At 59.2% G+C, this 26,853-nt stretch overlaps 1 protein-coding gene across 6 annotated transcripts in view; it reads left to right on the forward strand.

Annotated features, from left to right (window-relative positions):
• Positions 1-3,860: 3,860 nt before the first annotated feature.
• Positions 3,861-26,853, forward strand: part of BAIAP2 (BAR/IMD domain containing adaptor protein 2) — a 46,680-nt gene continuing 23,687 nt past the window's right edge. For all 6 annotated transcript variants that reach the window (XM_066565835.1, XM_066565831.1, XM_066565829.1 and 3 more), the window contains exons 1-5: positions 3,861-3,963; positions 12,769-12,844; positions 14,889-14,975; positions 25,888-25,949; positions 26,148-26,219. In XM_066565835.1, the coding sequence (XP_066421932.1) occupies positions 3,892-3,963; positions 12,769-12,844; positions 14,889-14,975; positions 25,888-25,949; positions 26,148-26,219 (369 nt within the window). In that variant the 5' untranslated portion in view covers positions 3,861-3,891. The remainder of the gene's footprint in view (positions 3,964-12,768; positions 12,845-14,888; positions 14,976-25,887; positions 25,950-26,147; positions 26,220-26,853) is intronic.

A 26,853-nucleotide genomic window follows, 5' to 3' on the forward strand; every position in this document is an offset into this window, starting at 1 on the left:
TGATGGAGAAGCCATCTGCCCAGTGCCACAGGACAGGCAGCTCCTGGGAATGTCATTAGCACGGTGACACTGCACACACCTGCCCTGCTCGGGCTGTGCTGGGCACCCAGGGCTGCGTGGGCTCAGCCTTCCCTTCAGCACACGCTGAAAAGGAGGAGCAGAGAGCCAGGGGCTGCCACAGAGCCAGTGGGACTGAGATGGAGAAGAGATGGAGATGGAGGTGGAGGTGGAGATGGAGATGGAGATGGAGATGGAGATGGAGATGGAGATGGAGATGGAGGTGGAGATGGAGATGGAGGTGGAGATGGAGATGGAGATGGAGATGGAGATGGAGATGGAGATGGAGATGGAGATGGAGATGGAGATGGAGATGGAGATGGAGATGGAGATGGAGATGGAGATGGAGATGGAGATGGAGATGGCTTCTCCAGCCTGGTCCCGTTTCCTGCCTGGTCTCCCTGCTCTGGCAGTGCCAGGAGAACCTGGAGCAGCTGGGGCTCAATCTTCCTTGGGAAACTCCGAGCATTTCCTCAGGGACTGTGACAAAAGCCAGCACTGGTGCCATGGCGGTCCCTGTGCTTCCTCCTCTCTGTGCTGGCCAGTGCCACATTCCACTCAAATGCCCCAGGGATTCCAACCCACCTTTACTCTCCTCTCTCCGTGTCACCAGAGGCTTCCCGAGTCACTGAGGATGTGGCAGCTCTCGGTGACCCTGCAATGCCACGTTCCCCTCCCTGGGCAGCAATGCTGCCCTGCAGCACCTCCCTCCCGTGTCCCTCCCTGGCAGCAACCAGGGTGGCATTTCGGGAGCAGGAAGAGTGTCCCCAGGCTGGGAACATAGAGGGACTGTGGGCCAGAACTGCCCCTTGGTGCAGCTGCTGTCACTGCCCTGGCCATCGCTGCCATCAGTTGTCACTGCCATCAGTTGTCACTGTCCTGGTGGTCACTGCCATTGGTTGTCACTGCCATTGGTTGTCACCGCCGTCAGTTGTCACTGCCCTGGCCATCACTGCCCTGGCCATCACTGCCCTGGTTGTCACTGCCCTGGTTGTCACTGCCATTGGTTGTCACTGCCCTGGTTGTCACTGCCCTGGTTGTCACTGCCATCGGTTGTCACCGCCATCAGTTGTCACTGCCCTGGTGGTCACTGCCATTGGTTGTCACTGCCCTGGTTGTCACTGCCCTGGTTCTCACTGTCACAGCCACCACTGTCGTGGCCATCGCTGCCCCATCCCCACCCTCGGTCCCTGTGCCAGGCACATGACCCGGCCGGGAGCACTGGCACGATGCCACGCTGGTAATTAAGAAGGAACCTAATGAAACTTCGAAAATAGCACAATTTCCTCCCCACACCTGCAGCCGAGCGGGGTGGATTACATAAGTTATTGTTGCCACAGCAACTCCGCTCCACCCGGGGCTGGAGGTGGCCGGTGCCGCGTGTGCCGCGGTGCCGTCACCCCGGGGAGGGATCCTGGGGAGGGATGGGGCCGCTGCCAGCCCCGGGGCTGCCGCCTGCTCATCCCACTGCTGTTCCCAGCCTGCCGTGGCGGTGCTTCCCCACGCTGCACCCACGGCCCGCGCTGGATGGTCCCGCCTGCACACGGGCACATGGAGAAGGGGATGCAGGTAACCCACGGGGCTCTGGCACCATGGTTACCCTGGGCACGCTCCAGCTGCCGCCGAGCCCCGGGAGTGAATCACCCTGACAGAGAGGCAGCAACCAGGGAAAAAAAATTTAAAAAAAAGAAATAAATCAAAGGCAATCAAAGCAAAGGCTGTGGCACGAGGCAGAGGCAGGTTTTTCCTGCTGAGAGCTCCCAGGGTGCTGCAGGGTGGCAGTGCCACCGCGGGCTCGGGCACCGCTGCCAGCTGTGGGCAACACAGGCAGCCCTGGGCACTGCCAGCCAGCACTGGGACATGGCAAGAGCCAGGGACAAGGATAATTTGCTCCATGTGGCTCTGACTGTGGGGAAATGAACTCCCTGGCTGCCTCCAGCAGCTCTGGGAGCAGGGGGATATGAGGGAGAAAGGTTTTCAGCACTCGAATTCCAGAGGATAAGGAGAAGCAGAGCATGGGAAGAAAGTGGAGCGGCTGTCTGCGAGCAGGTCTAGATGGAAGAGATTCTCTGAGGGCCGTCCCAAAAGGCCTCTTTTATTATCAGAAATTACAAATCCTTTTATCTTCCTCACCAGAGGAACAGCTTGTTTGAATTGCTGGGCTGTCACACTGGAATTAGATGCAAGAACCCCCCACATCCATGACGTAGCGAAGAACTTACATAACGTAACTAAAAATAAGGTGATGGAGATGCAGAGAGAGGCACTCCTGGCTGCTTGATCCTGAATCCTTCACTGGAGAGCCAGAGAGGTGCTGGTGTCTGGCTGAGGGGGCTGACTGTGTCTGGCCACGTGGGATGGGGAGGGAAAGTGGCACCGTGGTGTCCCAGCAGCCACACGGGCAGCCTGGCATTCCTCTGGGGACACCTCCCAGGGCAGTCCTGGTGCCAGCCCTGGTCCCACGGCTGCTCCCTTTCCTCAGCCCCTGTGGGAAAGGGTTAACTGGTCACTCCAGAAACAGGGGAAAAATCCTTCTCCTGGGCTGTAAATTCCTCGCTGTGCTCTGGAGTGTGGAACCTCTGAGGGAGAAGACAAAATGGGACCCAAAGGCAGCCAGAGGGAGCAGCTGCCCCTCCTGGGCCCTGCCAGGGCTGGGAGGGAGAGCGGGAAGGGGAACAGACACGGGAGGTTTGGGACCAAGGTATCGACCTGGGCTCCTTGTTCTCGGAATTGATGGATGTGAGGGAAAACGACACACTCAGCAGCTTAACTGTTTCACTGCTTCTCACAGCAGAGAGGAGGGAGAGGGAGGCTCAGCCCAGGGGCACAGCCTGGCCCTGAGGCTCCCTTTAACCACGGCTCACCCTGCAGAGGGAGGCTGTGCCCAGGGGAGGAGGGCACAGGGATGGGAGCCCTGGCCCTGGGGCACGGGCCTGCTCCTGGTGTCCCTCAGCACCTGGGCAAAATCCACTGTCCTTGGCCCGAGGCATGGGAAGGACAGGGATGCAGGGCTTGGGTGTCCCACAGGGAGCTGGGCGAGCTCTGGCAGGAGCCTCCCTTGGGAATCCTGGCCCTCCTGGCTGGCCAGGACAGCCTGGGGACAGCGAGGTGGCAGGCAGGGCTGGTTTTCCTTGGGCTGAGCATTCCCAGCTGTAGTCGTGGTGATGGCTCATCCCACCGTGCTCTCCTGGCTCCCTGGACAATGTGCACCCTCCTTCCCAACAGCCCACAAACCATGGGCAGCTCTTCCTTCTCAGGCTGTTCCTCACCCATCCGCATCCCAGGGCACAGCTGGGGATGGAGCACAGCCCCAGAGTGGGGGTCCAGCAGGGGCTGGAGGGGGGGACAGCTCAGGGATGTGGGGCACAGAGAGAGCCACGGGGACGGGTAAAGCAGGGGGGGGTGTGGGGTCCTGGGCTGTGGGATGGGCAGTGGGGTGGAGGAGGGATATGGAGCGTGAACGGGCCGTGGAATGGGGATGGGGACTGGGGATGGGGAATGGGAATGAGGAATGGGGAATGGGGAACGGGAATAGGGATGGGGGTGGGGTATGGGGAATGGGCATAGGGAATGGGGATGGGGAACGGGCACGGGGAACGGGGACGGGATCCCGCACGGGTGGCACGGCGCGGTGCCTCCCTCTCGCCCTCCCCCGCGCTGCTCGTACTCCTCTCGTTACTCCCAGCCCGGCCCGGCCCGGCTCCTCCCCGCGGGGCTGTCCGGGGCGGTGCGGGGCGGGCACGGCCTCCGGGAGCTGATAAAAGGCTCGGCGGCCGCCGCTCCGCGCTCTCCCCGCGCCCGCGCCCGGCTCCGCCCGCCCGCCCGCAGCCGCCCATGGTGCTGCCCGGCCCGCCCGGCATGGCCCGCTCCGAGGAGGTGCACCGCCTCACCGAGAATGTCTACAAGGTGAGTCCGCAACAGGTGCCCGGCCGCCCCTCTCCTGTATTCGAGTTCTTTCAATTATCGTGGAATTATCGCCTTTCTCCTCCCCGGGACGCGCGGGGGCAGAGCGGGCGGAGGCGCCGCCGGGGCCGGCCCTGGGATGTGCCCGGAGCCGCTCGGCCGGGCCGGTAGGGCCGCTGGGGCACCCCAAGCCCTCCCCGAGCCTTCCCCGGGCAACCCCGGCGACCCCCGGGCCTTCCTCGGCCACCCCCGGGTACCCCCGAGCCCTCCCCGGGCACCCCCAGCCTCACCGGGGCACCCGCGGTCCCTGGGATGCCCGAGCCCGGGTGGGCAGCGCTGTCCCCGCATCACCCCGAGCAGGGCAGCCCCCGGCACTCGCTGTTCTGCCACAAACCAGAGCCCTCCGAGCCTTCCCCGTCCCTCGGTGTTCGGGAATTCTCAGTTTTTCCTCTCTGCTTCGCTCCCCGTGTCCTGAGAAAATGCAAGAATTTGCGTGGTTTGAGTTCCCCCCCGAAGGAAGCGGTTTCTGCTCGGCTGGGTCTTGAGAGCAAGAGTAATCAAACTGCTGTAGCCTAACGTGTAACGCAGGATGTCGTTTGTTAAACTGGGAAGCTTGCACGATTTCCTGTGATTTAAGGGCTTGGATTGAGTTACCTGGGAGCACAGAGCAGGGAAGGAAAAAAAAAAGGGAAAAAAAGGGGGGAAAAAAAAGATAAAAGAATGTAGTACAAAAAGTACCGAGGCGGTGGTGAAGTTGTGAAGTGTTGGTTTTGGAGATTCTGGGGTGTGACAGCTGTTCGGGCACCCGAAATCTTGGTCGCTCTGAATCTTGGTGGCGTTTTGCTGTGGTCCCTGGGGCTCCCTGGCCGGCAGCTGGTGTGCCCGGACGTGCCCCCGTGCCGGCTGCCCTTGGTCCGGGGCAGAGCTGGCACCCAGCGCTGTGCCCTGGCACCGCCTGGGCAAACAGGGGCTGGGAGCAGCCCCGGCCGTGACTCAGTTGTTGTTTGAGGTGTGGAGTCCTCGAAGCACGGGGATAATGGCAGGTTTGGGGCGCGGGTCACCGTCACCCCGGGCCCGGCCCAGGGCTGTCCGTCTGTCCCGACACGTGCGGAGCCCGTCCCCAAGGAACCGGGGCTGAGGGGCCGCTGCTGGCCCGGCTGTTCCGGGGCAGAGCCCAGGGCAGGGGTGCCCGGGCTGCCAACAGCCGGGGCTGGGGCTCTCCATCACCAGGGAGCTCCTCGGCTCCCTGGGATGCCGGTGGGAGCAGCCACATGCAGGAGATGGAGCTGCTGGAGATCTCGTGGGTTCCCCCAGAATCAGCGTCTCGGTGCTGGGAGCTGCAGGAGGGTGGTCCTGGCTCTGCTTGGGTTCCTGTGGTGGGCAGAGGCTGCTCTGAAGGCAGCGGTGCTTTCCTGGCCTCTGGAGATGCGTGTGCCATGTGGTGCCTGCAGGAGCCTGGCGTGTCCCTGCTCCATTGAGGACTTCAGCCACCCCTGGGGCCACCTGGGGTGTTCTGGGCCTCCTTGAGCTTTGGAGTCTGACTCCAAAACCAGTCCCAGTGCCTCAATCCCAGTGCCTCAATCCCCTTACCCAGGTGCTTCTTTGGCCTCTGCAGGAGCCTGAACGCTGCCATGGGCAGGAGGAGACAACCCCAGGGAGGGGAGCGATGCCACCGAGCCCCATCCTGTGGGGACCGGGCTGGGTGCCCGATCCTTGCCGTGCCCCCTGCCCATTCCGGGGTGCCCGATCCTTGCCGTGCCCCCTGCCCATTCCGGGGTGCCCGATCCTTGCCGTGCCCCCTGCCCATTCCGGGGTGCCCGATCCTTGCCGTGCCCCCTGCCCATCCCGGGTGCCCGATCCTTGCCGTGGCCCCTGCCCATTCCGGGTGCCCGATCCTTGCCGTGCCCCCTGCCCATCCCGGGGTGCCCGACCCTTGCCGTGCCCCCTGCCCATCCCGGGGTGCCCGATCCTTGCCGTGCCCCCTGCCCATTCCGGGTGCCCGATCCTTGCCGTGCCCCCTGCCCATCCCGGGGTGCCCGATCCTTGCCGTGCCCCCTGCCCATCCCGGGGTGCCCGATCCTTGCCGTGCCCCCTGCCCATCCCGGGTGCCCGATCCTTGCCGTGCTCCCTGCCCATCCCGGGGTGCCCGACCCTTGCCGTGCCCGCTGCCCATCCCGGCGGGTTTGGTTTGCGTTGGCAGGAGCAGCAGCTGCCCATGCCCGTGCCCATCCCCGTGCCCATGCCCGGCTCCGTCTTTCCCGAGGCGCTGTGCTGGGGAGCCCATTGTGGTGGTTTTGCAGAAGCAGCGCTCACCCTGGGAGTGACTGTGCTAATGAGCTGGTGCAGGAGCTGTCAGCCGCCCCCGAGCCGATGCTGCCACTACAGGCAGCTGCCTACACGCGGGGAGTAATTACAGAGGGAGACGGAGGCTGCTGGCACCTTCCGCCAACGTAATCCCACCTTTGGCGCTGCTGATTCACTGCCAGCAGCCCCGAGTAGCGGCACAGCTGGGCCGGGCTCTGCCCCGAGCCCCGAGGATGAAGGTGAGGATGAGGATGGGCAGCTCCCTCCCCGCTCAGCCTCTGCTCAGGATTGTCTTTTTGCAGAAAGCAGGGACTGGCAAATCTTCCTTCCCCCGAAGACAGATCTGTCTCCTCCTGCCAGATGAGATTATTGCCGTTTACAGCCCAACCTCCATTTCATTTTAAAGCCATTTTTCCATGCGGGAGATGGGTTTGCAGTGGTGGTGTGCGAGTGGCTCTGCCTTTGAAGAGGAGTTTGCCTAACGACACCCTGAACTCCAGGCTGAATTGTCGTGCAGGAAGGTGTGGACAGAATTCCTGAGGGTCCTTAGCTCCCCATCAGCTCTAATCGATGTTACTGTGGCACCACAGCCTCTCCTCATGTCCAGAGGGATGGGAGCAATTCTTTAAGGGGTTCAGGAGGGAAACTGTGGCTGGTTTGGTGTGTTTGGAGTGCAGGGATATGAGTGTGGCACAGGAGGAAGGAGCCAGCCTGTGGCACCCCAAATTCCATGCCCTGTTCTCCCTGCCTTGAGGCAGCCCAGCCTTGGGAAACCTGTGGGGAGCACCCCAGGGCACTGCCAGAGCTCTGAGCTGGCAACGCTGCTCCATCCATCCATGCCAGGCTGGGAGAGCCCTCCTGGCTTCCCTGGAGATGGGACCCCTGCAGGCAGGTGGGCAATGAGGTGCTGGGGAGCAGCAGCTCCTGCCTGGCCAGGGTGTCCCCACTGCTGGATCGGGGTGCTGCTCCCCAGAGTGTCCCCCGGGGTGCTGCTCCCCAGAGTGTCCCCCGGGGTGCTGCTCCCCAGAGTGTCCCCTGGGTGCTGCTCCCCAGAGTGTCCCCCTGGGTGCTGCTCCCCAGAGTGTCCCCTGGGTGCTGCTCCCCTTCCCCTGGGTGCTGCTCCCATCTCCTGCTCCCCATCCCCTGGGTGCTGCTGTGCCCCAGGTGCCCGTGGTGCTGAGCCTGCCCTGGTTAAGGTTTCAGTGCTGCTGCTCGTGTTGCAGGGCACAGGGCAAACAGCTCCTCTGGGCACAGCCTGGGGCTCAGGCCCTGGTGCCACCTCTTGGGGACCCTCCTGGCTCCTTGGGGGAGATGCCAGCCCCGGGGACTTGAGGATGGCCCAGCCTTGCAGGGCTGGCCAGGGCTGGGTGCTGAGGGTGTTCCCACAGTGCTGGGGGCTCTGAGCCCCCTGTGGATCCCCATCCCAGCTCTCCTCAGGCCCAGACCCTGACACAAAGATGTTCAGAGCTCCGAGACTTGTGTCCCCTCGTCCTCTGGCATGACAGCCAGGAGAAACTAAATGCCTTTAGATGGGGACTGGATTTTTCCCTGACTTTTCCCCCTGATTTTCCCTGGGCTCCTTCTTGACAGAAACTTGGCTCTTGAAACTCCCAGGGCCGCTGCTGATGGTGCCAGGCAGGACAAGCTGTGATGGAGGAGGCAGCACTGGGCTTTGCTGGGCATTAAATATTGATAGCAAAATGATGAAAGTGCTCCTGGAGCAGGGCTGACCCATTTAGACACAAAACTTCCTTGGGGCTGAGCTATTCCTGCAGTGTGGCAGTGGCAGTGAGAGTCCCCTGGTGCTGCCCCTCCAGCCTGCTCCTCATGGTCACCCAGGGATGGGTGTCACCCAGGGAATCATCATGGTCACCCAGGGATGGGTGACACCCAGGGAATCATCATGGTCACCCAGGGAATCATCATGGTCACCCAGGGATGGGTGACACCCAGGGAATCATCATGGTCACCCAGGGATGGGTGACACCCAGGGAATCATCATGGTCACCCAGGGATGGGTGACACCCAGGGAATCATCATGGTCACCCAGGGATGGGTGACACCCAGGGAATCATCAGGGTCACCCCGGGATCATCATGGTCACCCAGGGAGTCCCTGGCTGGGCCCTGTGCAGGGTCAGCCCTGCAGGGAGCCACAAAATCCTTAAAAAGGTTGGAAAACCCCTCTGAGTGCATCAGGTCCAACCATTCCCCTGGTGCTGCTGAGCCACGTCCCCAGGTGCCACATCCGTGTGGGTTTGGAGCCCTTCCAGGGATGTGTTGGGAATGCTGCCCTTCAGCTGTTGAGCAGGACTTGCCTGAGCCACCTCCAGCTTGAGCAGGGCTTAAATTTAGGACTGAGGAGCTGGAATTCTGCGATCCTTGCGGGCTCCCTCCAGCTCGGGGTGTTTTATTCTTTCCCCTGATTCCAAACTTTTCCTTACGGGTTAATTTACAGGTTGGAGCATCCTGGCTGTAGCTGGAGTGTGCTCAGAGGGCAGAAAAGGGACCTTGTTTGTGCTGCCTCTTCCCCCACCCCACGGAGCAGGGCTGTGTCCTGGAGACCTTGTGCTTTGCATTAGTTTCATTTTTGGCAGCTGAACAAAGCCGTGCCAATCCCGGGGAGCTGAGTGGTATTACCCAGGGAATTCAGCTCCGTGGAACAAAGAAAAGCCCTTTCAACCCTTGGCTGCCAGGTTTTGTGTCTGTGTTTTTCTGAACTCTGCCCAGGCAGCCCATGGAAGGCAAACAACTTGTGGGTGCTGCTGAGGGGGCAAAAATCTGGGGAAAATGAGATTTGCTTTCATTGCCACAGTGCTACTGAATATTTCCTTTGCTGCTGGTGTCCTGCAAGGCTGGACTCACCCCTCCTGAGGGGCACAGCCCTGGATGAGCCCCGTGTTGGCAGGGGAGCAGCTCCAGCACATCCCTGGTGTGCGGGTGATGCTGCTGAGCCCGTCCATGGCACAAACCCCATGGTTCATTCCCCACTGTTCCTCCTTGGCAGGGCTCTCACCTGGAGGGGGTGAGGAGGCTCTGGAGTCACCTTCCCTTCCCACCTGGAGTGAGAGCAGGGCTTGGACAGGGCTATTTTTATCTGTGGAGTGAGGAGCCCTTGTCACCACTCTCATCCTGCCAGGCTGTTTTTGTTGGAGGCTCCAGACAATGTTTTAAAAACATTCACTTTCAGCAAACTTCCTCCTGGGGGCTGGTGGATTTTATTTGGCCAGCTCAGAGTCACCTTCCCGCTCCTTCAGCCGCCCCACGAGCCCCTTTGGGGGATTTTATCTCTTTATTTGTTGCTTTAAAACGTCTCCTGTGGATCGGTGGGGAGCAGGACCTGCCCTGAGCAGTGCCAGGGCAGGGTTGTGCTTTGATTCCTTCTGCTTTGGGCAAGATGTGCTGGATTTTGGACGGTGCTTTGCCTGGGGATCCTGTTCCATCCTCAATTCCCTGGGTTTCATGCTCAGGATGATGTGTTTACACGGGCACTGCTGAGAAAATCACACTATTTACATATCCCTGTGCACGTCCTCGTACACAAACACTGCTCTGAACCTGCAAACCGCCCAAAAATCTCCTCCCTGCAGAAATTCTGCCAACATTTCTGCTGCTTAACTCTTGCTCAGCCTGAGTGTGGGGCAGGGGAATTGTCCCTGTCCCTGCCATGGCCATAGATCCCAGCCTCTGGCTGATCCGTGGGACAGCCCGGGTGCATTTCGGACTGGAGTTAAACCCGATGTGGGCAGGATGGAGCAATCCTGCCAGTGCTAATTAACTGCTGTGCAATCGTCTCCTACACGCTGGAGAACACCTGGCCTGTTGCTACAGGTCCATTTTTCTCCTTTCAGGCTGAGCACATCCACCAAAGTGCTCTGAGCTGCCCCAAAACAGCTTCCAGGGGCCCTGGTGTTGGCCTGCAGCCTTAATTAGTGGGGCAGCTCCTCATTAGCCTCGTCAATCATCTCCTGCCCTTTGCAGTTGTGGCTGGTGCTGCGGGGACCTGCTGGGGACAGGCTCTGGGGCCATCCTCAGCCTGGAGGGACGAGCAGATCCCTCCTGAAGCAGCAGCACCGGGGTGGTGCCACCCCTCTGGCTGTGCCCCGCACAGATTCCTGCCCAGAGGAACCCTGAAAGGGCTCTGGCTGAGCCCTGCACACCTGGGGAGAAAATTCAGCTGTCAGAGCCAAGGGCCGGGCAGCAGGAACTGGGATAAAAATGCCTCAGGCAGAAAATGAGCTTTATAGTGTTGGGGCAGCCTGAGATGAGGTGACAGATGCTTAATCAGCTTATTCCCTGTAAGTGTCTGCCTGCCTGCCCTGCCCTGCCCGGGCTGGGGCTCTGCCAGCAGCCTGGGGGTGCAGAGCCCCATTCCCACAGGAATGCCCCATTCCCGGCAGGGATGCCCCAGGGATGCCCCCGTTCCCACAGGGATGCCCCCATTCCTGGCAGGAATGCCCCATTCCCAACAGGATTGCTCCAAGAATGCCCCATTCCTGGCAGGAATGCCCCATTCCCAACAGGATTGCTCCAAGAATGCCCCATTCCCGGCAGGAATGCCCCAGGAATGCCCCATTCCCGGCAGGAATGCCCCATTCCCAACAGGATTGCTCCAAGAATGCCCCATTCCTGGCAGGAATGCCCCATTCCCAACAGGATTGCTCCAAGAATGCCCCATTCCTGGCAGGAATGCCCCATTCCCAACAGGATTGCTCCAAGAATGCCCCATTCCTGGCAGGAATGCCCCATTCCCAACAGGATTGCTCCAAGAATGCCCCATTCCCGGCAGGAATGCCCCAGGAATGCCCCATTCCCGGCAGGAATGCCCCATTCCCAACAGGATTGCTCCAAGAATGCCCCATTCCTGGCAGGAATGCCCCATTCCCAACAGGATTGCTCCAAGAATGCCCCATTCCTGGCAGGAATGCCCCATTCCCAACAGGATTGCTCCAAGAATGCCCCATTCCTGGCAGGAATGCCCCATTCCCAACAGGATTGCTCCAAGAATGCCCCATTCCCGGCAGGAATGCCCCAGGAATGCCCCATTCCCGGCAGGAATGCCCCATTCCCAACAGGATTGCTCCAAGAATGCCCCATTCCTGGCAGGAATGCCCCATTCCCAACAGGATTGCTCCAAGAATGCCCCATTCCTGGCAGGAATGCCCCATTCCCAACAGGATTGCTCCAAGAATGCCCCATTCCTGGCAGGAATGCCCCATTCCCAACAGGATTGCTCCAAGAATGCCCCATTCCCGGCAGGAATGCCCCAGGAATGCCCCATTCCCGGCAGGAATGCCCCATTCCACAGGAATGCCCCAGCAATGCCCCATTCCCCAGCAATGCCCCATTCCCCAGCAATGCCCCAGCAATGCCCCATTCCCCAGCAATGCCCCATTCCCCAGCAATGCCCCATTCCCCAGCAATGCCCGTGGTTCATCCCCCCTCAGGGGCCCTCAGGCTCCGGGCTCCATTCTCTGGGGGCACCTCGGTGCGGGGGTGTCCCCAAGGTGGGGCAGGGGCTCAGGACCAGCTCTGGGGCCGGGCTGGATGCAGAGGATCAGGGAGGGAATGAGGATCTGGGATCCTGGGGGGGGCTGAGGGCCCTGGCAGGGAGGGCTGTGCACACACAGAGCCCCTCTTGTTCTCCTGAGCCGATTATTCCTTCCCCCATCTGAGCTGAGGGCCTTGGGGCGAGGCAGGAGAGCTCAGGCAGTGCTGTCCACGCTGACCCTCACCCTGGGCAGTGCCAGGGGACCCTGGTGCCATCCTGGTGCCATCCCTGGCACAGCTCAGGGGTGCTGGGGGCTCGGGGCTCTGCCCTGCCCTATCGTGGGCAGTGCCAGGGGACCCTGGTGTCATCCTGGTGCCATCCCTGGCACAGCTCAGGGGTGCTGGGGGCTCGGGGCTCTACTCTGCCCTATCGTGGGCAGTGCCAAGGGACCCTGGTGCCGTCCCTGGGGGCTCTGCTCTGCCCCATCCTGGGCAGTACCAAGGGACCCTGGTGCCGTCCCTGGCACAGCTCAGGGGGTGCTGGGGGCTCTGCTCTGCCCCACCCTGGCTGCACATTTGGGATTCTGCTCTTCAGCCCTTCCTGCTGCTCTCTGTGGCCATCCTGGGGGTGGGACATCACCTGCCACCATCCCCAGCTCTTGGGTCACCTCCCTGCTGGTCTGAGGGCTGCTGCTGCCCCAAACAGCCACTCACAGTTGCTATTATGGTTGTTTTTGCTATATCTGGTAATTTTCTGGTTGGGGCATTCACTTTCCTCTCCTGGGGAAGCAGCTGGTGCTGGGGCACTGCAGAACCCCCTTGTTCCTTGTTCCTGTCCCTCGTGTGCTCTGACCCAGCGTGGTCTTCCTCGGTGGAGGATCCTGGGGCCTCTCCAGGGAGCTGGGAGGATTTTTTTGCTCTCTTTTTGTGTTTATCAGGACAGAGCAGAGCACGGAGCCGTTGACCCCACTCCCCATCACCCCTGCTAATCCCAGCCATGTTCTCTCCCCTTTAGACGATCATGGAGCAGTTCAATCCCAGCCTCAGGAATTTCATTTCTATGGGGAAGACCTATGAAAAAGCCTTAGCAAGTAAGTGACACTGGGGCTGCCAGGCTGGGGAGGGGGAAAGATGCAGAATCTTTGGGGTTTCTGTTGAAAATCTTTGGGGTTTTTGTTGAAAATCTTTGGGGTTTTTGTTGAAAATCTTTGGGGTTTTTGTAGAAAAATTCCTTGTTCCCACGGGGAAGGAATTGGGAGGGTGGTGATGGGCAAGGCCATGGGTGCAGGAGGGATTCCAGGGGGAAAATGCTGGGAGGCAGCAGGTTAACAAAACACATCTGCAACCAGTTCTTTAAATGTTTGTTTAAAGTATTGAGAATTGAGGTTTTAAGCTCTGCTTAAAGAGGTGCTATTGAAATGTTTAAATTGCCCAGAAGAATGAAGAGAAGGGAAAAGCCCAAAAGTCTTGATGGCAGCTCTTGATTGGGAATGCAGGATCCTATTGGGAGCCATTAGGGAGGTGTAGATTTAAGTGATCAAAAGGAAGCTAGGAACTGATTAAACCCCAAAATGGACTATTTTGATTCAAACTGGCTCTGTGCACTGCCTGGGCCCTCCTCAGCTGGGTTTAAAGGAGCTTTAAGCTCTGCCCAACCCAGAGCTGTGTTTTTCCAGGGAGGGCTCTGCTCCCTTCAGAGCTGCACGTGTCTCCTGGATTTTATTTTGGAATAATCCCAGTGAAAATGCCCGTGGGGCCGAGTCTGTCATCACCTTCAGCCAGGGTGGGGGAAATCCCTTCGGTGCCTGAAGTGTCAGGGTTGGGACCCAACCTTTGGGGAGGATCCTGCTCCTCCCTTTCCCCTTTCCCCTCCTTTCCTTTCCCTCTCCTCTCCCCCAGGTCAGGTGAGCTCCTGGCTGTTCCCAGGGGGATTTTTGAGCCCTCCCCCTGTTCCCAGGTGCCCGGACACAGCGTCCTGCCAGCGCTGGGCACTGCTTTGAGCTGGGATTTAATGGCTCACCCAGCGTGACGGGGCAGTGCCCCAGGGAGGGGGCACAGGGCACCCTCCACACAGGCAGCAGCTTTCCAGACATTCCAGGGGCACAGAAATTCCAGGGGCACAGAAATTCCAGGGGCACAGGGCACCCTCCACACAGGCAGCAGCTTCCCAGAAATTCCAGGGGCACAGACATTCCTGGAGCACAGGGCACCCTCTTTCCTGCAATTCCAGGGGCACAGGGCACCCTCCTTACAGAGAGCAGCTTTCCAGACATTCCTGGAGCACAGGGCACCCTCTTTCCTGAAATTCCTGGGGCACAGGGCACCCTCCCCACAGGCAGCATCTTTCCCTAAATTCCAGGGCATCCCAACAAAACGGGGTTCATAATTTGGGGCTGCTTTTCCCTGCTGGTTCCCTCCTGGCAGCAGAGGCAGGGTCTGACAGGGGGAAGAGCTGCTGACCCTTGGGACCATGTGTTTGGTTTGTTCTCCTCATGTTTAACTACCTGGGGGAGGTGGAGCTGTTTGTCCCTGTCCCGCCAGCCGTGGCACTTTGGGGTAAGCACTGGGAACTGGGATCGCTGCCTTTGTGCTTTTCCCACATCCCTGCTGTGCAGCCAGGGATCTTCCTGTAATTTTTAACTCGGCTTGGCTCATCCTTGCCCTGGATCCCGAGCTGGGGGCAGCTGGAGGAAGTGCAGAGCCCAGGAGGCAGAGCAGAGGCAGCGCTGGAAGCTGGAGCTGGGGCTGTACAGCGTGTTCTGTGATTAGAGGAAACCCCCTGCTTATCTGATTAGAGTTGAGTGTGGAGCTGGAATGTCAACAAACAAGGCTGAGCTGTAATGAAAGTCTGTGATATTCAATTATTCTGCAGTGATTTCTCCCAGCAGCCTGATGCTTGCACTGCAATGAAAACCACTACAGTCCTGCATGCACCTTTTTTAATCCTGAATTACCCTGTAATCTCACTGCTCCAGCTCCCTGCGCTGCCTTTCCTCTGTTTGTTGTGTGCTCCCTCCCCGTGGGGTTGAGCCCTTTGAGGTAATGCCTATTTTAGTGTCCACGGTCTCCCCAGTGCCCCAGAAGTTCCAACTGCCTTTAAGGAGAGCATAACCTCATTATTTTGGTGCTTTTTAGGCATGACATATGCAGCCAAGGGGTACTTTGATGCTCTGGTGAAGATGGGAGAGCTGGCCAGTGAAAGCCAAGGATCAAAAGAATTGGGTAAGTCCCCATTTGCTGCTGAATGGAGATTTCTGGAGATTGCCGGGGTGAAACAGATCTCTGGTGCTGCTGGGGAGCAGAGCTCAGTGTGGAGCTGCTCCTGCCGTGTCTCTGGATGTGCTGCTAATGCAGCCTGGAAACCCCCTGGTACCCCGAGTGTCAGGGCTGTGGCTCAGGGTGGTTTTGTGGTGGTTTGTTCTCGCTTGGAGAAGGGGAAGCAGCGGATTTTGGCCGGGGAGCTGGGGCTGAGCTGCCCCTCAGGGGCCTCTGGAGGGGCTGCTGGGGGTCCCCCCGTGCTGTGGGGCTGGGATTGTGCCCTGCCTGCAGCAGCTCTGCCCTGCTGGAGCCTCCCTGTGCCCACTGCCAGGGCTTTGTGTTTGCCCAGTCCATGGCAAACATCACGAGCTGTGGCTGCTGCTGCCTCCTTCCCCTTTCTCACCCTCATTGCTCAGGAAATCCCTTAAAGGGCAGCTGCTTTCCAACCTCCCTATTGCCCAGGCATCCTCCTGTGTCCTCCCTTCTCACAGCCCTGGTCTGGGGGGACCCTCCAAGCTCCCCCTATGGTCTGAAGGGACCCTCCCAGGTCCCCCCATGGTTTGAGGTGACTCTCCCAGGTTCCCCTATAGTTTGAGGTCACCCTCCCAGCTCTCCTCATGGTCTGAGGGGACCCTCCCAGGTCCCTCCATGGTTCGAGCTGACTCTCCCAGCTCCCCCCATGGTCTGAGGGTGACCCTCCCAGGTCCCCCCACAATGTGAGAGGATCCTTCCAGGTCCCTCCATGGCCTGAGGGGACCCTCCCAGCTCCCCCCACGGTTTGAGGGGACCCTCCCAGCTCCCCCCACGGTTTGAGGGGACCCTCCCAGCTCTCCCCATGGTCTGAGGTGACCCTCCCAGCTCCCCCTGGGATGCTGCACCTTGTTAAGGCTCTCATGGAGTGATCTGGGCCTTGGTCTGATGTGTGTGCAGTCCCAGGTGAGCCCCTCCTCCTCCTCCTCCCCCTCCATGCCTCCCCAGCTCTGGCCAAGTGCTCATTAAAGCATCTCTCCGGGGCAGGCAATTAACAGAGAGCTGGAGCTGAGAGGGCTCTGAAGGCTGCAGGAGCCGGGAGCAGCCCCTGGGCTCTGGGTTTGGTGTCAGAGCTGCTCCCCCAGCCCTGCTGCTGCTGCCTGGGAACTGTGCTGGGGAAGCAGCGAGTGTCTATGGAAACCGAGGCTGGATTAGAGCTGCCTGGAGCGATCTGCTGCTGTTTAATAAATAAAACAAAGAGCCCTGTGTGCTGCAGAGCCTGGAGGAGCTGCCCCTGCGCTCTGGGGCTGAGCACAGCAGCTCTGCCCTCCTGCCAGGGAGCCTGGGCAGCCCCAGCTCTGCTCACACTTCACACCTGGCTTTGGGCACCCCAGCCCTGCTTCCTCACCCAGACCAGGGCTTTGGTGTCCTTGGTGGCCTCTCCCCGTGTGTGGCTGGAGGATTTTGGGGTGTGAAGTGTTCCCACATCGCTGCTCCTTCCCCTGCTGGTGTGGGCACATCCCAGGGAGGCTCCTGTGCTGATGCTGCTGATATTTGCTGTGATGTGGCAGCTGCCCCGGGCAGGAGAAAGTGCAGATAACAGTTCTGGCTGCAGCTGAGAGCAGCTGGGCCACAGCCCCCTCCCAGCAGATGTGTCAGCAGGGCTGGGGCTGCTCTGGGAGCTGCTCTGGGCTGGGGCTGGGCTGGCCAGGGCTGCAGCCTCTCCTGGGGACGCCTTGGCCTTGTCACTGCCTGGGCTGGCAGTGCCACAGAGGGCTCTGGGCTATTTCACAGCACCCCAGGCTGCTGTGGGCTGGGAGGGGCCTTAAAACCCATCCAGTGCCACCCCTGCCATGCAGGGACACCTCCCACTGTCCCAGGTGCTCCAGACCCCATCCAGCCTGGCCTGGGACACTGCCAGGGATGGGAATTCATTTCAGAGCAATAAACAGGAATTATCTTCATTGCTGCTTCCATTAATGGAGGGGACCTCAAAACCCATCCCGTTCCACCCCTGCCATCCAGGGACACCTCCCACTGTCCCAGGGTGCTCCAAGCTCTGCCCAACCTGGCCTGGGACACTGCCAAGGATGGGGAGATCATTTTAGAACAGAAAATAGGAATTCTTTGAATTGCTACTTCCATTAATGGGAGGGATATTAAAACCCATCCAGTGCCACCCCTGCCATGCAGGGACACCTCCCACTGTCCCAGGCTGCTCCAGCCTGGCCTTGGGCACTACCAGGGATGTGGGGAAATCATTTTAGAGCAATAAATGGGAATTCTCTCCATTGCTGCTTCCATTGATGGTGTGTCCCCAGCTCCCTCCCTGAGTGGGATTTTCTTCCATGAGTTTTTAGGGAAAGCTGCTTCAAGAAGGGAAGGTGTAGGCTGGATATTAGGAAGCAATTTTTCACCAAAAGAATAATAAAGCACTGGAATGCTCTTCCCTGGGAGGTGGCAGAATCACCATCTCTGGCTGTGTTTAAATAAACACTGGACATGGCACTGGGTGCTGGAGTCTGGCTGAGGTGTCAGGGCACAGGTTGGACTCGATCTCAGAGGTCTCTTCCAGCCTCATTATTCTGTGATTCTGTGGCACACTCTGACTCCCAGGAGAGCCCAGAATTTTGACCTGAGGCTGTGGAAAAGGCTCCCACAATTGATTGGTAGCACTGAGATCACGGCAGTGCAGTTGATTAGAAGTGTGTAATTTCACTTTTCTGCCTAAATCTGGCAGGCAGAAAGGCAGGGATGGGGCTTGGGATGGAGCTGGAGGGAGAAGTGGGGGGCTGAGATTGGGGTGGCCCAAAGAGCAGATGTTGGAGCTCTGGATGCTGAGGATTTTAGACTTTCTGTGCTGACACGTGTGTTTAAAAAAAGACTGACATGGCACTTGGTGCTGGAGTCTGGTTGAGGTGTTAGGGCACAGGTTGGACTCGGTGATCTCAGAGGTCTCTGCCAACCTCATTATTCTGTGATTCTGTGAAGGTGTCAGCCAGGACTGTGGGTGCTCTGTCAGGATTGCAGCTCATGTTCCCAGCCTGCATGGGAGAAAACCTGAGATGGTTGTTTTCCCTCCAGACCCTCTCTGTGCTGAGCTGGGCGCTTGTCCCTGGTGTCCCTTCTGGCCCAGGACCTGTCCCAAGGCAGGGGGACACCTGCAGGTCTCTCTCCTGGGACAGGGAGCCCTCTGGAGCTCAGCCCCTGCCCAGCACGGGGCATTTCCTGAATTCCCCATCAGATTTTGGGAGCTGTGTGCAGACAGGATAATCCTGTGTGGGAAAGGAAGGGTGGCAGCAAGCACAGCAGCAATGCCCTGGAGCTGTAATCGGCTCTGGGGGCTCAGGCCCAGCTGCAGTGTCTGCTGGGGCAGGCTGAGCTTTGGGGTGAGCAGAGCTGGGGCTTTGGGGTGTCCCCAGCCTCAATGGAGCTGTCATTGTCCCAGAGCAACAGGGGCAGTGTCTGCTGGGGCAGGCTGAGCTTTGGGGGAGCAGAGCTGGGGCTTTGGGGTGTCCCCAGCCCCATGGAGCTGTCATTGTCCCAGAGCAGCAAGGGCAGTGTCTGCTGGGGCTGGCTGACCCCACTGTGGGCTTTGGGGGAGCAGAGCTGGGGTTTTGCGGTATCCCCAGCCCCATGAAGCTGTCATTGTCCCAGAGCAGCAGGAGCCACTCTGCCCAGTGCAGTTCCCTGCTGGCCAGGCCCTGGTGTTTGGGATGGGCTCTGTGCCCTTGAGGGGCTCCCTGGGCTGTTCTTCATCCCTTGCTTGTGGTGGTTTTAGGGAAGATAATCTGAAATGAGGAGGCTGTGCCTGCCCCTTCCAACAGCTCCAGCCTCCTGCACGAGTCCTCAGGTGACTTTGGCCCTTGCCCAGCTCCTGCCTGGGTCCCTTGGATGCTGCTCAAAATGTCATTTCTTTTGTCCTTCTTGAAAACTGGGCCATGGCAAAGTCATGAGGAGGGGTTTTCTTCTGCTGCAGAGCAGAGCTGGAGCGTTTCCCCCGGGATCTGGGGCTGGGCAGCTCCTCCAGGCTGGGGCTGCATTTTGGGCGGTGCATTTTGCTCAGCACTGGGGAGGGTGAAGCTGCCCTGGGTGACACACCAGGCTGTGAAAGGGCAGCAATTACCGAGCCATTGTTGAGCTGACAGGAGCCCCTGGCACATAATGGCTTTGGATTTCCACAGTAAAATCGGGATGTGGCACCTTAATGGCCTGGGTGAGATTTCACAGCTCATCCAGCCCCACCCCTGCCATGCTCGGGGACACCTTCCACTGTCCCCGGGCGCTCCAAGCCCTGTCCAGCCTGGCCTGGGACAGTTCCATGGATTCAGGGCCATCCCTGGCTCCAGGCTCTGCCCTGCTCCTGGCAGCTCAGGGGCTTTGTGCTGCACCAGATCCTTTAGGAGCAGGGGTTAATCTGGTAATTGGAGTCGGGGATGTCCACACCTGCAGGGTGTGGACAGGGGCGGAGATGGATCCCACAGGGGTGGAGATGGATCCCACAGGTATGGACAGGAGTGGAGATGGATCCCACAGGGGTGGAGATGGATCCCACAGGTGTGGAGATGGATCCCACAGGGGTGGAGACGTATCCCACAGGTGTGGACAGGGGTGGAGATGGATCCCACAGGGGTGGCCAGGGGTGGAGATGGATCCCACAGGTGTGGATGGGGTGGAGATGGATCCCACAGGTGTGGAGATGGATCCCACAGGTGTGGACAGGGGTAGAGATGGATCCCACAGGTGTGGACAGGGGTGGAGATGGATCCCACAGGGGTGGAGACGGATCCCACAGGGGTGGACAGGGGTGGAGATGGATCCCACAGGTGTGGATGGGGTGGAGATGGATCCCACAGGTGTGGAGATGGATCCCACAGGTGTGGATGGGGTGGAGATGGATCCCACAGGTGTGGAGATGGATCCCATAGGGGTGGATGGGGTGGAGATGGATCCCACAGGAGTGGACAGGGGTGGAGATGGATCCCACAGGGGTGGAGATGGATCCCACAGGTGCCCAAGGTCACCCTGCAGCCCTGAGGGGGCTCAGGAACTGCTGGGGCTGGGGTTTGGTGCCCACTGGGACCAGTCAGGGCAGTGCCCAGGAGGACACAGAGCTCCAGGAAATATTTTCCTGGGGTTTGTGGCAGTGTCTCTGCTGTGGAGATGAGCTCCTTTTGGGGATCCTTTAAATTTGGGCTTAGCAAGGCACCTAACACCTTGTGGGTGACAGCTTGTGCTGCTGGAGGAAGGGGAGCTGCAGGAATGAGGGTGCAGAGACACCTCTGAAAGACTCTGCTGCCTTGGGAAGGGCTTTTCCAGCCTTCTGCTGCCTTGGGAAGGGCTTTTCTGCTGCCTCCATCCCTGCCATGAGGAGCAGACAGCCCAGGCTGGTTCTCACCACCTGTGTTGGTAGGAGGAGGAGGAGGGTTGTGAATGAGCATCTGTGAGGCCCATGTGGCCTGGCTGGGGCTCCCAGCGTGTGGCAGAGGTGTGCAAGGTCTGGGTGTCACCTTCCCTGCTGGTGGTGACAGCTCCCAGGGTCCCCACCTGCCCTGGCCCCGTGCTGGGGGGTCCTGCAGGGATGCTGGGGGGCGTCTGAATCAGCCAGTGCCACAAATACAGCTCTGAATTAACCAGTACAGCTCTGAATTAACCAGTACAGCCCTGAATCAACCAGCACCACCAGTACAGCTCTGAATTAACCAGTACAGCTCTGAATTAACCAGTACAGCCCTGAATCAGCCAGTGCCACAAATACAGCTCTGAATTAACCAGTACAGCTCTGAATTAACCAGTACAGCCCTGAATCAGCCAGTGCCACAAATACAGCTCTGAATTAACCAGTACAGCTCTGAATTAACCAGTACAGCCCTGAATCAACCAGTGCCACAAATACAGCTCTGAATTAACCAGTGCCACAAATACAGCTCTGAATTAACCAGTACAGCTCTGAATTAACCAGTGCCACAAATACAGCTCTGAATTAACCAGTACAGCTCTGAATTAACCAGTGCCACAAATACAGCTCTGAATTAACCAGTACAGCTCTGAATTAACCAGTACAGCCCTGAATCAGCCAGTGCCACAAATACAGCTCTGAATTAACCAGTGCCACAAATACAGCTCCGAATTAACCAGTACAGCTCTGAATTAACCAGTACAGCCCTGAATCAGCCAGTGCCACAAATACAGCTCTGAATTAACCAGTACAGCTCTGAATTAACCAGTACAGCCCTGAATCAGCCAGTGCCACAAATACAGCTCTGAATTAACCAGTACAGCTCTGAATTAACCAGTGCCACAAATACAGCTCTGAATTAACCAGTACAGCTCTGAATTAACCAGTGCCACAAATACAGCCCTGAATCAGCCAGTGCCACAAATACAGCTCTGAATTAACCAGTACAGCCCTGAATCAGCCAGTGCCACAAATACAGCTCTGAATTAACCAGTGCCACAAATACAGCTCTGAATTAACCAGTACAGCTCTGAATTAACCAGTACAGCCCTGAATCAGCCAGTGCCACAAATACAGCTCTGAATTAACCAGTACAGCTCTGAATTAACCAGTACAGCCCTGAATCAGCCAGTGCCACAAATACAGCTCTGAATTAACCAGTACAGCTCTGAATTAACCAGTGCCACAAATACAGCTCCGAATTAACCAGTACAGCTCTGAATTAACCAGTACAGCTCTGAATTAACCAGTACAACCCTGAATCAACCAGCACCACCAGTACAGCTCTGAATTAACCAGTACAGCTCTGAATTAACCAGTACAGCCCTGAATCAGCCAGTGCCACAAATACAGCTCTGAATTAACCAGTACAGCTCTGAATTAACCAGTGCCACAAATACAGCTCTGAATTAACCAGTACAGCTCTGAATTAACCAGTGCCACAAATACAGCTCTGAATTAACCAGTACAGCCCTGAATCAACCAGTACAGCCCTGAATCAACCAGCGCCACCAGTACAGCTCTGAATTAACCAGTACAGTTCTGAATTAACCAGTGCCACAAATACAGCTCTGAATTAACCAGTACAGCTCTGAATTAACCAGTACAGCCCTGAATCAACCAGCACCACCAGTACAGCTCTGAATTAACCAGTACAGCTCTGAATTAACCAGTGCCACAAATACAGCTCTGAATTAACCAGTACAGCTCTGAATCAACCAGTGCCACCAGTACAGCTCTGAATCAGCCAGTGCCACAAATACAGCTCTGAATTAACCAGTACAGCTCTGAATCAACCAGTGCCACAAATACAGCTCTGAATCAACCTGTACAGCCCTGAATCAACCAGTGCCACCAGTACAGCTCTGAATTAACCAGTACAGCCCTGAATTAACCAGTGCCACAAATACAGCTCTGAATCAGCCAGTGCCACAAATACAGCTCTGAATTAACCAGTACAGCTCTGAATCAACCAGTGCCACAAATACAGCTCTGAATCAACCTGTACAGCCCTGAATCAACCAGTGCCACCAGTACAGCTCCTCACACAGCTCTGAATTAACCAGTTCCACCAGCACAGCTCTGAATCAACCAGTGCCACCAGTACAGCTCCTGGGCACTTGCTGGGCTGTGCATCCTGGCACAGACCCAGCCCTGGCCCCATCCAGGGGGGCTGTGGGGGGCACAGAACATGCCAGGGGTGCCTCCCAGTGCTGTCTCCCTGCTGGAAGGCTCAGTGGCCACTGCCCAGCCCGAGTGGGAGCCCCAGCCAGGGTGCCTTGGGAAGCTGCTGCTGCTCCCTTTACCTGGTGTGTTCATAAACAAAGGAAAATCGCCTCGGGCAGTGCCAGGCGGGGCTGATGAGTTATCAGCACATGGCCCAGTCCTCTGGGCTGGCAGAAGTGAAACCCTGGTGGAGAGGAAAGGGATGAGTCAGCTGCAGAGGAGAAGCTGGTGGTTCCCCCAAGCTGATGGTTCCCCCAAGCTGATTGTTCCCCAAGCTGATTGTTCCCCACACTGATTGTCCCCCACACTGGTTGTTTTTCCCCCACACTGATTGTTCCCCACACTGATTGTTCCCCCAAGCTGATTGTTCCCCATGCTGGTTGTTGTTCCCCACACTGGTTGTTTTTCCCCCACACTGATTGTTCCCCACACTGATTGTTCCCCCACGCTGATTGTTCCCCACACTGGTTGTCGTTTCCCTGCTGTCTCCATCCCCCTGCACACAGTTGGATGCTGCAGCTCAGGGCTGGGCTGTTTTGGAAGGGGCTGCTCTGAGCCTGGGGCAGGCTGTGCTGCTCTGGGGGAGCACAGAACACCCGGCAGGGGCTCCCAGTGGGATTGCTCAGGCTGGAGGAGCCCTCAGGGTCACTGAGGCCACCTTTGCACCATGCCCCAGGTGCCACCTCTGCCTGTGATGGGTTTGCCTCATGTTTGGCTGCGTCAGATCCCCAGCACCGAGGTGTTGTGTGAGCAGGGTTGGTGCTGGCTAGTGTTTAGGGGATGTGCCCAAGTCCTGGCCCTGATCCTGGGGTAGCCAGGGTGCTGCTGCTGGTGGGAGATGGTCCCCTGGCACTGGGCACCACCTCCTGCCACCCTTGCAGGACACCCTGGGCTGCTGCACCCCTGCCCACCTCTGTCTCTGAGCCGTTTGCTCCTTGATTAATGCATCCTTGGTGTTTCCATTAGACACGGCCCACAGCCCGTTTTACAGGGGGGGTCAGAAAATGAGCCTGAGTCTCTGAGAGCTGCAGAGCAAACCCCTGGGAGCTGAGCTGCCACTGCTTCCCCCTGTGCAGGGGCAAAGCCGGCTGTGCTGGTGCCAGCAGGGATGTGGAACAACCTGTTTGCCCACGGTGGGTGGGTGTGGAAGGGCAGGGCCCTCAGCAGCGCTGTGGTTCCTCTCCCAGGGCGATACTGTGAGTCAGCCCCGAGCAGCAGCTCCTCCTCCTCCTCCTGCCCATGCTGGCCTCTCTGTGTACCCCGAGTGGTTCCCCGGGGTTCCCCACCTGCAGGATGTGTGTTTTGGCAGCTCCCAGGTGGCCTGAGCCCTGTCCTGCTGCCCTTCAGGGGTTAATGCTCAGATCCCTGTGGCAGCTGATGGGAGCGGCCCTGCCGTGGGTGGCTCTGCCGCTGCCAGGGCTGGGACACAGCCCGGGGTGGTGCCCCACCATCTCACCCTGGCACAGTGCCACAGGCTCTTTTCCAAAGCGGATTTTGGGCTCTTGAGGCTTCCCAGCTGCCATGGTGTCCCTCAGTCACAGTTTAGCAGCTCTGGGCTGGCTTTGGGGTGAGATGTTCAGTCTCCCATCGTCCGTAGGGTTCTGTGAAGCAGCTCACAGTGTGCAGGTGTGGGGTGGCAGAGTGGGTTCCCATTCTCTGTGGGAATTCACATTTGTTTTGGGGGATCCAGTTCAAATCCTGCTGCTCAGTCACAGTTTAGGCTCATCCCTGCAGCTCTGGGCTGGCTTTGGGGTGAGATCTTTGTTTGTGGGACACCCTGGGCACCCCTCCCTTTGTTTGTGGGGCACCCTGGGCACTGCTGCAGCTCAGGGGGCACAGGGGACAGTGGCCCTGCCACAGCCAGGTCTGGCACTGCAGCAGAGGGGGCAGAGCCTGCCCAGCATGGGATTTTAGTGTTTGCAGAAGGCTTTGGGACACAGAGTGTGGTGCAAAGCAGGGGTTGCTGCAGGCAGGAGGGCACAGGCAGGTTGTTCCTGGTCACCTGGGGGTGCTGACACTCAGCTGGGACATGGCCCATGCGCCCAGGGACATCGGGGGACATTGGGGGACACTGGGGACAGGCTGGGGCTGCCCTGCATGCCCAGCTGTGCTGGGGGAGGCTCCCCCTGGCTCCCTCACCCCAGGGAGATGCTGCCTTTCATGTACAAACAGCTCCACAGAGGCCGGGAGCCTCCTGGGAAGCTGCAGCCTGCCATGCAGGGAGGAAAAGCTTCCAGAGGCAGCCCTGAGAAGAGCTGACAGAGCTGGGCTGTCCCCAGGCTCGCTCTGACCCACAGACAGGGCTCTTGGTGCTCCTGAAGGATGCTCCTGAGTGTGTCTGGGCTGCTGCTGGGCCAGGCCACAGCCCTTCCTGCAGGAACAGCACTGGGCGTGGGGCTGCACAACAGGGAAAAACCAGGAAAATCAAAGGAAGTGCCAGAACAGAGCTGGGATTGCTTGGCTGCAGAACAGAGCTGGGATTCCATGGCTGCAGTGGGGATCCCAGGGCTCAGGCCTGTGCCCTGTGCCCTGCTCTGAGTGCCAGGGCTGTGCCTGTCCCTGTCCTGGGCCAAAGGAGCAAGGGCTGCCCAGGGATTTGGGGTTCTGGTTCTGATCCTGGTCCTGGTCCAGGTTCTGGTTCTGGATCCCTGCTCTGAGTGCCAGGGCTGTGCCTGGCCTGTGCCCTGCTCTGAGTGCCAGGGCTGTGCCTGGCCTGTGCCCTGCTCTGAGTGCCAGGGCTGTGCCTGTCCTGTGCCCTGCTCTGAGTGCCAGGGCTGTGCCTGGCCTGTGCCCTGCTCTGAGTGCCAGGGCTGTGCCTGGCCTGTGCCCTGCTCTGAGTGCCAGGGCTGTGCCTGGCCTGTGCCCAGCTCTGAGTGCCAGGGCTGTGCCTGTCCTGTGCCCTGCTCTGTGCCAGGGCTGTCCTTGTCCCTGTGCCCTGCTCTGTGCCAGGGCTGTGCCTGTCCTGTGCCCTGCTCTGTGCCAGGGCTGTCCTTGTCCCTGTGCTGGGCCAGGGCTGCCCCTGGATTTGGGCTCCTGCTCCTGGTTCCCCCCTGCCTCCCAGGCTTTGCCTGCCTGTCCCAGTGTCCCAGGTGAGCTCTCTGCAGCTCCCCAGGGTGGGCACAGGGGAGCCCCCAGCTCTGTGGGGACCCCTCCTTGCAGCTGCCCCGGCCCTGGGGTGCCCCTGGGCTGGGTGCCTCAAGCCCTCCCTGTGCTGTCTTGCAGGGGACGTGCTCTTCCAGATGGCCGAGGTGCACAGGCAGATCCAGAACCAGCTGGAGGAGATGGTGAGTGCCCAGCCTGGCGTGCCAGGGCCCTGGCAGTGGGAAATGCTTTGCCACGCCTCGTCCAGATGCCACCGGCCCCTCTGCCCTGGCTTTGCTGAGCTCCAAAGGCTCTGCAGCGCTCGGGCACCCTCTTCAGCCCCTCTGGCCCTTCTCCAGTGCCCCCCAAGCCATCTCTGTGCGTTTCCTCTCTCCCTGCAGCTCAAGTCCTTCCACAACGAGCTCCTGACGCAGCTGGAGCAGAAGGTGGAGCTGGACTCCCGGTACCTGAGTGTGAGTTTGTGTGTCTGTGAGTCTGCCACAGCCCTGGGGCTGCCCTGGCGCCACTCCCTGTGCCACAGCGTGCCACAGCTCCTGTCCCTGCTCACAGCTGGGTGCCACCACGCCCAGGACAGTGTCCCCTGTGTCCCCTGGGCTTTGGGGGTCACAGCTGGGTGTCACTGGTGTCACCACGCCCAGGACAGTGTCCCCTGTGCCCTGTGGGCTTTGGGGGTCACAGCTGGGTGTCACTGGTGCCACCACGCCCAGGACAGTGTCCCCTGTGTCCCCTGGGCTTTGGGGGTCACAGCTGGGTGTCACTGGTGTCACCACGCCCAGGACAGTGTCCCCTGTGCCCTGTGGGCTTTGGGGGTCACAGCTGGGTGTCACTGGTGCCACCACGCCCAGGACAGTGTCCCCTGTGTCCCCTGGGCTTTGGGGGTCACAGCTGGGTGTCACTGGTGTCACCACGCCCAGGACAGTGTCCCCTGTGTCCCCTGGGCTTTGGGGGTCACAGCTGGGTGTCACTGGTGCCACCACGCCCAGGACAGTGTCCCCTGTGTCCCCTGGGCTTTGGGGGTCACAGCTGGGTGTCACTGGTGCCACCATGCCCAGGACAGTGTCCCCTGTGTGTCCCCTGGGCTTTGGG

The sequence above is a fragment of the Molothrus aeneus genome, chromosome 26 (assembly GCF_037042795.1).
Source record: "Molothrus aeneus isolate 106 chromosome 26, BPBGC_Maene_1.0, whole genome shotgun sequence".
Lineage (NCBI taxonomy): Eukaryota > Metazoa > Chordata > Aves > Passeriformes > Icteridae > Molothrus > Molothrus aeneus.